The sequence below is a fragment of the Oryx dammah genome, unplaced genomic scaffold, assembly GCF_014754425.2.
Source record: "Oryx dammah isolate SB20612 unplaced genomic scaffold, SCBI_Odam_1.1 HiC_scaffold_20, whole genome shotgun sequence".
Taxonomy (NCBI): domain Eukaryota; kingdom Metazoa; phylum Chordata; class Mammalia; order Artiodactyla; family Bovidae; genus Oryx; species Oryx dammah.
The window spans coordinates 57,274,853-57,285,733 of NW_024070204.1; the positions used below are offsets into that span (position 1 = coordinate 57,274,853).

Genomic DNA, 10,881 nt, shown 5'->3' on the forward strand with positions numbered 1-10,881 from the left:
ATGATAATCTCCTTGAGGACAGGGACTGCCATAATTTTTTCTCTTTCTACAGCTCACCTAGCATAAAATTTCAAAAATGAATGCTTATAAGTCTAAAAAATATGTAAGTATTTATTATATAATATAATGGCTTTCAGGCTTCCCTGGTGGCTCAGCAGTAAAGAATCCACCTGCCAATCCAGAAGACACAGGAGATGCAGGTTTGATCCCTGGGCCATGAAGATCCCCTGGAGGAGGGCATGGCAACCCACTCCAGTATTCTTTTTTTTTTTTTACTGTTTTTTGTTTGTTTGTTTGTTTGTTTTACTTTACGATTCTGTATTGGTTTTGCCATACATTGACATGAATCCACCACGGGTGTACATGCGTTCCCAAACATGAACCCCCCTCCCACCCCCCTCCCCACAACATCTCTCTGGGTCATCCCCGTGTACCAGCCCCAAGCATGCCGTATCTTGCATCGGACATAGACTGGCAATTCGATTTTTACATGATATTATACATGTTTCAATGCCATTCTCCCAAATCATCTCACCCTCTCCCTCTCCCACTGAGTCCAAAAGTCCGTTATACACATCTGTGTCTTTTTTGCTATCCTGCATACAGGGTCATCATTGCCATCTTTCTAAATTCCATATATATGTGTTAGTATACTGTATTGGTGTTTTTCTTTCTGGCTTACTTCACTCTGTATAATCGGCTCCAGTTTCATCCATCTCATCAGAACTGATTCAAATGTATTCTTTTTAATGGCTGAGTAATACTCCATTGTGTATATCTCATGGACAGAGGAGCCCGGCAGGTCCGTAGGGTCACATATGGCTACAGTCCATAGGGTCACAAAGAGTCGAACACAATTGCACACAAGCATAACTGCTTTCAGAAACCAGTGTAATTCTTTCTTAAGTCTATTATTGAAATGGAATTCAACCTTACAGTAATTAATTAGTATATCACTTTTATGTCTTGATACTTACTTCTTCCATATCTTTCCACATTTCTTCACATTTTTTAATAAGTTCTTCTTCAGCATCGGTAACATCTTCCACATCTGTAGTACTATCTGGATCTAGATCTTGCTGATTCACTGACATGTGCCTTATGATTTTTGTTAACCTTGTAAGAAAAACTAAAGTAAAAAATATTCATTTAACAAAATTCATTGATACCCACTACCTGCCAGATACTCACCTAGAAGCTAAAGATGTAACAGTGAAGAAAACAGGCAAATATTCCTCCAACCAAGGAGCTTACATTTCACTTGAGGAAAACAATATAAACTCAAAAGATTACAACAAATATAAATAAATATAAACTATAAATAAAATAAAAGATATACATATGTGTTATATATCAAATCGTTTAAAGTACTATGAAGAAAAGCAAGACAAGCAAGAAACATAGGGAGTGCTCCGACAGGGGCAACATGATTGCTGTGTCCTAAAGCAGTAAAGAAGCCACTGTGGTTAGAGCAGAGTAAGGCAGAGAAAACAAAATGAGGTCAGAGGTCCTTTGTTCTTGAGGTGAGGTCACAGGTTGCAGTTCCCATAAACCGCCACCAAAACAAATGTTAGTCTCTGTTCTGACCAGAGAGGGAAAGGCCCACAGCTCAACTTTTGCCCCTCGAGGTCCAGGCTCAGAGAAGGAGGGTCTCTACATGAGCAATTTCCCTTGCCTGGGAGAAGCCATCCAGCACTCAGTCTGGATCTTCCAGCCAGTGCCCGGGCCTGGCTGAAGAGACAGCTCTCAGCTGGTAGGGCCCTCAGGGCCACGTTCCCAGACTCTACCCAGCCATTATCACTGAGGGAGCAAGGTGCTCAAGACCCAGTCTGCCCTAAGGTCACCCAAATCAGGGCCAAGTCCCACAGACTGTGACCCATGGATACTGCCATGGTCATTAAGTCACAGAGGCGGGAGAGGGGAGACATTCCCTGCTGCTTCAAGATGAGGGCTCTAGATCTCTACAGGACACAGCCCTTAGCCTGTACTCTGGCCCCTCAGCTCACCCACCAGCCTGAAGCCGGAAGGCCTGAAGAAGCTGGAGAGAAGCCGGAGAGAAGCCCAAGATCCACTTCACTGCACTTTCTGTTGTGAAGACCACTGAAAGACTGACCAGCGTTGGAGCACAACTTCTAATCACAGTGCTAATGGCCACGCCCTAACAGTTGTGCACCTGCCCGGCCCCTATTACATAAGTTTTGGAATAATGTGTCACACAATTCATTGAAGTAAATAACAAAAATGGAGGTCATTGTTAACCTTCATAAAAGTAGCTTCAGGAGAATCATGGAAGTGAAAGCCTGACTGAAGTAGATTCAAGAGACAGTAGGCAAAGAATTGAACATATCCAGTATACAGAACACTTTTAAGAATTTTTTCTCTAAAGGGAAGAAACGAGGTCCCAGCTGCAGTAAGATACAAGGTCAAGAAAGTTGTTATTTTTTTTTAAGATAGGATGAAATATAGCATCTTTATATGACATAGTAAGAGAAGCAAACATTCTAATGCAGAAGAGAAAGGAGAGGAAAAAGAAGAATTAGATCTAATGTACAGAATAAATAGATAAAATAATAATATCAAAAAAAAGATCTAACGCACAAGTAGAGGGATTGACTTAAGACAGATGTACATGCAGTTCATCCATTTTAATGGAAAGGTAGGCAGAATATTAGGGGCACAGATACAGGAAGATGAATAAATATGTAAGCTTATGTAAGTTCTGTCTGGATTGCTTTTCTTTCATTAGTGAAGTAGTAACTGAGGTCATCAGCTATGAAAGAAGATGGGGAAAATGCAGTGGAGATTTAAGAAAGGGAAAAAATTTATAAAATACAGATATAAAAAAGTGGAAGAGGGTGAAATAGTAGGATAACTGGGTAACATTAAAGCCCACTTGAGGTTAGTGGGCATGAATTTAAAGTGAACGTAGAATATGTTTGTGAGTTTTCCTCTATGGTGTAGCAGCATAGGTAAAAACAGAGACAAAATGAAAGAATGACAAAGTCTAAATTAGTATGACCAGAGGAGTGAGTAGCTAAGATAAGGTGGAGAATATAATCACTGGAGGAAAGGAGGTCAAGAAAAAGAGAGGCCAGGTGATTTGGAAGATCATCTATATGGATATTAAAATCATCAAGAATTATGACAGAATTATAAGCGAGGGTGACAGAGTCAGGAGCTAAAAGTCTTCAAGAAATGAAGGCGCATGATATAAACCTGCTAGATAACTGCTGCAAGGAAAAATGATTGGTGGTAGAGTCTGATGGCATAAATTCAATGTTGGGTAATTCTAAGGAGGTGGTCAGAGTAACAAAAAACAATGAGGATATCTATCCCACAATACCAAATGCAAACCAGAATAACCCACCCCCCAAAATAGTTCTATTCATATGGAACTTTAATTTTATATTGTTTAATCTATTATTTATCAATAGAGAGTTTTTAAAGATACATAAAGTTATATCACAGATTGGAGGACTCAATAATGTAAGGATGTAAAATTCCTCCCAAGTTGATCTATTCAACATTATTTCAAAATTTCAAAAGTTTTCATTTCTTTTTGTGGCATCCGACAAGCTAATTCTAAAATTTATATGGAAGTGCAGATGGCCAAAACAGTCAAGATCCTCACAAAGATTAAGACGGGAAGACTTGTTTTACCAGTTGTCAAACTTATTTTTAAAAAATTATATTAATTATGATAGTGTTCAATTAGCACACAGATAGGCAACTGAACAATGGAACACAAAACCTTTCCAGAGTCACACATTTAGGGACCTATGATATATATTGCTTTTTTTTCCAGATATATTTTGGCCCATACACACTTTCCTCATTCTTTTTAACAAATGCGTAATTTTTGTGAGGAAAAATGAGCACAGATATATGCCTCAATCTTTAGAGTACTCCTCCATCCCTCAAAAAATCCAAACCATAAAGAACAGGGAGAAAACATTTTTTTAGATCTTAGATGAGGAAAGGCCTTTCTAGACAAAACTAAGTAAAATCACTATATAAAATTTTTAGAATTCTGAATGGACAAAGATATCATTAAAAAGTTAAAAGTTTAAAACCCAAAAACTTAATAAAGAAATTTGTAATACAGTTGGCATCCAAGACCTAATTTCTTAATGAATAATGAATGCTCACAAATTAATAGAAAAAAGCAAGAACAAATCATAAAAGAAAAAAATTTTTAAATGACCACTATAAAAGTCAGGATATTAATTACTTTTGGTTGGTGAGAAAGAGGAGGTAAAAGGAGATGGGAGGCTGTGATTGAGATGGGCCAAATAGAGAGACTTCTGAAATGATTACCAGCATTTCATTTCTTGATCTGCATGGTGATAAAGGTATTTATCTTATAATAATTTATAAATTTTATATTTATTTTGTGTGAGGTTTTTCATATCTGTATTTATTTTGCAATAAGAAGGGAAACAATAAAAAAAACTCAAATAGAAATGAGTAAAGAAAACAAATGAGAAATTTTTTAAAAAAGAATTATATTTTAAATATAAAAAATGCATTATCCTTACCCATGTCATGAAAATGCAAATTAAAATTATTTTTTCATTCAGACTAGCAATAGTGAAAAATTAATTTAAAAAATCAATATTGGCAAGAGTGTAGAACAAAAGGCATGCATTGTCTGAAGATCAATCCCTTTGTAGGGTAATTAGCAATATCCATTAAAACTTTAAATGTATTTATCTTTTGAATCAGAAATTCTACTGCCAGGAATAATCCTACAGATATATTTGTGTAAGTCTACTTTGGAGTTGGTGATGGACAGGGAGGCCTGGCATGCTGCGGGCCTAGCGTGCTGTGATTCATGGGGTCACAAAGAGTCAGACACGACTGAGCAACTGAACTGAACTGACTGACATTGGTATGCTTTCTCAACATTATCAATAAAAACATTCATGAGAGTGAACTCTCCAATTAGACTGTCCTGGTTTAATTTCTCGCTTGAAATTTACAAGCCTAATGACCTTGAGCAAGTCACTTACATTGCCGATGCCTCAGTTTCCTAATCTGTAAAATGAAGACAGTATCACTTACTTTATAGGATTGTTATGACAATTAACTGAGTTAACATATGCAAAGTTCTTAGAAATGTGCCTGGCATATAAAGAATTATACCAGTACTGGCTATTAACATTAACAAACTGAATGTTAACTAGTAGAAGGTTGGTTAAACAATTTATGCCATATCCAAATATGTTTACACTAAGAATCTTCCTTGCTATACACTAAAGATATAGTTAAGTTCACAAAGCTATAAAGTCATTAACAATTTTAGGAAAATTTTAAGCAAAAAATCAAACATTATATATGTTTTAAATAAACCTTAACCCTGCTTATTTAACTTATATGCAGAGTACATCATGAGAAACGCTGGACTGGAAGAAACACAAGCTGGAATCAAGATTGCCGGGAGAAATATCAATAACCTCAGATATGCAGATGACACCACCCTTATGGCAGAAAGTGAAGAGGAACTAAAAAGCCTCCGATGAAAGTGAAAGAGGAGAGTGAAAAAGTTGGCTTAAAGCTCAACATTCAGAAAAGATCATGACATCCGGTCCCATCACTTCATGGGAAATAGATGGGGAAACAGTGGAAACAGTGTCAGATTTTATTTTTTTGAGCTCCAAAATCACTGAAGATGGTGACTGCAGCCATGAAATTAAAAGATGCTTACTCTTTGGAAGAAAAGTTATGATCAACCTAGATAGCATATTCAAAAGCAGAGACATTACTTTGCCTACAAAGGTCTGTCTAGTCAAGGCTATGGTTTTTCCAGTAGTCATGTATGGATGTGAGAGTTGGACTGTGAAGAAGGCTGAGTGCCGAAGAATTGATGCTTCTGAACTGTGGTATTGGAGAAGACTCTTGAGAGTCCCTTGGACTGCAAGGAGATCCAACCAGTCCATTCTGAAGGAGATCAACCTTGGGATTTCTTTGGAAGGAATGATGCTAAAGCTGAAACTCCAGTACTTAGGCGACCTCATGCAGAGTTGACTCATTGGAAAAGACTCTGATGCTGGGTGGGATTGGGGACAGGAGGAGAAGGGGACAACAGAGGATGAGATGGCTGGATGGCATCACTGACTCGATGGACGTGAGTCTGAGTGAACTCTGGGAATTGGTGATGGACAGGGAGGCCTGGCGTGCTGCAATTCATGGGGTCGCAAAGAGTCGGACACGACTGAGCAACTGAACTGAACTGCACTGAATTTAGAAATTAAGTGCAAATTGATCCTTCCCCATCTTGCAGAATACTAGCCAATAAAATACATTATCAGTGAGAAAAAGTAATGTAATTAGCTGAATGTACAACTCAATGTAGCATGAATGTACAACTCAATGTACAACCCAATGTAACAAATAAATAAGAATATTTAAGGATTTAAATTTTGGAGAAGGAAATGGCAATTCACTCTAGTATTCTTGCCTGAGGAATTCCATGGAACGAGGAGCCTGGTGGGCTACAGTCCACAGGTCGCAGAGTTGGACACGACTGAGTGACTAACACAAGGATTTAAATTTATCCTTTTCCTACAATATATATCCTTAAATCTACCTTTCTATAAAGAGAACAAGTCCTCAGATATTTTGAAGTCCTCAGTATTACAATTTGGAGTCACTTATTGAAGAACAGTAGCGCTATATTTAGAGATACTATGCCATACAAACTTAAAAGATCTAAAATCAAGACTTAATATTAATTAAAGAACTTCATACCATCACTGGAAGAATAATATACATGAAATAAATTAATAGGAAGTACCCATGTAATTCTAAGCTATATTTATTTATCTGACACATTATCTTAATGTGTGCCATTTGTCAGACACTGTGGCTCTAACTGTGTAGATGAAGTCTGTCCTCATGAAGCATACATTTTCAATGAAGAGAGACAATATAAATAAATGGACAACTAAATATCTGAAATTTCTTCAAGTAGTTGCAAGTGTGGTAAATTATACAATAAAGACTGCAAGTGCTTTCAGAATTAACTATATCGAAGATCAGAGAAATCTACTGGGAAGAACAAATGGCTTAGTACAGTGCTCAGTACACAGTGCTAGCTCCCTAGAATGACAATGATTATGAGAAACTGTAAAGATGAAGGTTGGATTTGTTATAGAGATGCTCTCTCAAAGAATTAAAAACAAGATTAGAGCAAGTATGAACATGAAAAATTTGTGAGACACAAAAGAAACCGGTGTGATTAGAGCAGAAGGCAGAGAAGAAATGAGAGTTTCTAGGTAGGACATGTCAAATAATGGGAGCCTTTAAAATTTGCTGCTGCTGTTGTTTAGTCACTATGCCCTGTCCAACTCTTTGGCAACCCTATGGAATGTAGCCCACTAGGCTCCTCTATCTGTGGGATTTCCCAGGCAAGAATACTGGAATGGGCTGCCATTTCCTTCTCCAGGGTATCTTCCCCACCCAGGGATCGAACCCACATCTCCTGCATTGGCAGGTAAACTCTTTACCACTGAGCCACTGGGGAAGTCAGGGGGAATTTAAAATTTAGGGGCAGAGTGAACCTTTAACAAGTATTTCCTATGTGCAGTTACCTCCCTGTATTTCGGGTCTGTGTGTACATGCGTGCTAAGTTGCCTCAGTCGTGTCTGACTCCTTGCAACCCTTTGGACTGTAGCCCGCCAGGCTCCTCTGTCCATGGGATTCTCCAGGCAAGAATACTGGAGTGGGCTGCCATGCCCTCCTCCAGGGGATCTTCTCCCACCCAGGAATCAAACCCATGAATACTGTGACTCCTTCGTTACAGGTGGATTCTTTACTGCTGAGCTATCAGGAAAGCCCATCTGGGGTCTACCACAAAGCAAAAGCAAGAAGCAATTTATCTGGTTTGAAACAGGCAACCAGATTCCTTCTGAGTGGGCTTCTGGAGGAAGTGTTTTAGGGAGACCATTTGACAAGTTATATTTATTGGATAAAAAAGATTAAGATGGCAAATTTTACACATAGGTCAACAAAACAGAATAAAGAGCCCTGAAATAAACCCACACAAATAAGGTCAATTAATTTTATGACAAATGAGCCAAGAATACATGACAGGGAGAGTCTTCTCAATAATGGTGTTGGAAAATTTGGACAGCCACACACAAAAGAATGAAACTGGACCGCTATTTCTTACCATACCCAAAAATTAACTCCAAATGGTTAAAAGACTTGAATGTAAGACTTAAAACTCTAAGACTCCTAGAAGAAGATATAAGTGGCAACTTCCTTGTCATGGTCTTGGTGATGATGTGGGGAGTTTGGCAAAAAAGCAAAAATAAACAAGTAGGACTATATTAAACTATAAAGCCTCTGCACAGCAAAGGAAACCATTAACAGAATGAAAAGGCAACTAACTGAATGGGGGAAAATATTTGCAAATCATATATCTGATATGAGATTACTATCTAAAATACATGAAGAACTCAGACAAGTCCATACCAAAAAGTAATGTGACTTAAAAATGAAAATGTTCCAAACAAGACATATAGATGACCAACAGTTACATGAAAAAGTACTTAACATTATCAAGTAAATGCAAATCAAAACCACAATGAGGTACCATCTCACACCAGTCAGAATCGCTGCTATCAAAAAGTCTACAAACAATAAATGCTGGAGAGGGTGAGGAGAAAAAGGAACCCTCTTACAGTCCTGGTGGGAATGCAAACTAGTACAGCCGCATGAAGAACAGTGTGGAGATTCCTTAAAAAAGTGGAAATAGAATTGCCATACGAGCCAGCAATCCCACCGCTGGGCATACACACTGAGGAAACAAAAATTGAAAGACACACATGTACCCCAATGTTCACTGCAGCACTGTTTACAATAGCCAGGACATGGAGGCAACCTAGATGCCCATCGGCAAACGAATGGATAAGAAAGCTGTGGTACATATACACAATGGACTATTACTCAGCCATTAAAAATAATGCATTTGAATCAGTTCTAATGAGGTGGATGAAACTGGAGCCTATTATACAGAGTGAAGTAAGTCAGAAAGAAAAACACCAATACAGTATACTAATGCATATATATGGAATTTAGAAAGATGGTAACTATGACCCTATAAGGAACAGTCTTTTGGACTCTGTGGGAGAAGGCGACGGTGGGATGATTTGACAGGGTAGCATTGAAACCTGTATATTATCATAAATGAAGCGGATCGCAGGTCTAGGTTTGATGCATGAGACAGGGTGCTCAGGGCTGGTGCCCTGGGATGACCCTGGGGGATAGGATGGGGAGGGAGGTGGGAGAGGGGTTCTGGATGGGGAACACATGTGCGCCTGTGGCAGATTCATGTCGATGTATGGCAAAAACCACTACAATACTGTAAAGTAATTAGCCTCCAATTAAAATAAATTAATTTAAAAAAACACAATGAGATGTTAAGAGTGGCAGTTATGAAACCAGTGTTGGCCAGGATGTGGGGAAAAAGGAATTCCTTGTTCACTGTTGGTGAAAACATAAATTGGTGTGGCCACTGTGGGAAATATTATAAAGGTTCTTCAAAAAGGTAAAGACAGAACTACCATATGATCCAGCAATTCCACTTCTGGGTGTTTATCCAAAGAAAACAAAAACATTAATTCAAAAATATATATGCAGTCTCATGTTCGTGGCAGCATGACTTACAACAGCGAGGACAACCTAAGTGTCTATCAACTGGCAAATAAAGAAAATGCAATACGATATAGACAGACATATTTCAGTAAATTTTATTCATCCATAAAGAAGAATGAAATCTCCTCACTGGCCACACCAATGGACCTTGAGAGCATTATGCTAGGTGAAATAAGTTGGACAGAGAAAGACATACCACATGATCTCACTTACATGTGGTATCTAAAAATAATAATAAAAAAGACACATAAAAAAAAAAAACAACCAGATTGGTGGTTGCCAAGATGGGCAGGGGGCCACGCAAATGGGTGGAGAGTGTTGAAAGGTACAAACTTAGTTACAAAATAAGTAAGTCATGGGAATATAATGTACAGAACGGTCACTACAGAAAATTACACTATATGAAAGTTGCTGAGAGTAGACTTAAAAAGTTCTCACCACAGGGGTAAAAAACATTCTGTATCTATGTATAGTGATGGATGTTAGACTTACTGTGGTGATCATTTCCCAATACTTACAACATACAAACATTAAATCATTACACTGTACACCTGAAACTAACATATGTCAATTATATCTCAATTTTTATGGTAAATTTTGTATATTTTTTTTTACCAGAGTAAAAAAAAAATTATTTTTAAATAAGAGAGCTTAAGTCCAGAAGTCCACTAAGAGATGGAAACCTAGACCAGAAGGTAAATGGTCCTGCCTGGGCCACTTCGGTGTGACTGGATTTCTGCCCAGTCCCTCCCGCCCCACTCCCCAGCCCCACCACTCAACCCCCACAGTAACAGGCGCTCATTATCTTCTTCAGACTGTGTGTGAAAGAATCAAGAAGCTCAGGAAAAAAGATGTTTGGCAAATCTCAAGGGAGGCCCGAAAGTTAACTAGTTCTTTCCAATTCCCCACCCCTACGTCTTTCTCTCATAACCGGTGGGATTCTAGAGCCGGAGAAGAACGGGATTCAGGCCTGGCGGGACGACAGGTATCCAGTTTCTCGGAGGTAAGGGTCCCACCGTGGGGGTCTGCAGCTCCTTTTCCTAGGAGTTGTCAACCCCGGCAGTAAATTTCACCGGTTAAAACGCTCTCCCAGCCGAACGCTTACCTCCTCCGCACCACAGACTTCAGGTCGCCTCGGCCTACTCCAAAAGCGGCTCTACGCCCCAGAACCCGCGCGCGCTGATTGCTGATTGGATCTGCTTCCACCCATTCCAGCCAATC

General features: G+C 38.8%; 1 protein-coding gene across 2 annotated transcripts in view; it reads right to left on the minus strand.

Moving 5' to 3' along the window:
* The window catches only part of CENPK (centromere protein K), a 36,932-nt gene extending 26,074 nt beyond the window's left edge, over positions 1–10,858 (minus strand). Inside the window, exons 1-2 of one of the 2 annotated variants that reach the window (XM_040262611.1) lie at positions 10,766–10,858; positions 978–1,129 (exon numbers count right to left, since the gene is read on the minus strand). In XM_040262611.1, the coding sequence (XP_040118545.1) occupies positions 978–1,094 (117 nt within the window). In that variant the 5' untranslated portion in view covers positions 1,095–1,129; positions 10,766–10,858. The remainder of the gene's footprint in view (positions 1–977; positions 1,130–10,765) is intronic. The other variant, XM_040262614.1, reaches the window with a different exon arrangement.
* Positions 10,859–10,881: the final 23 nt, after the last annotated feature.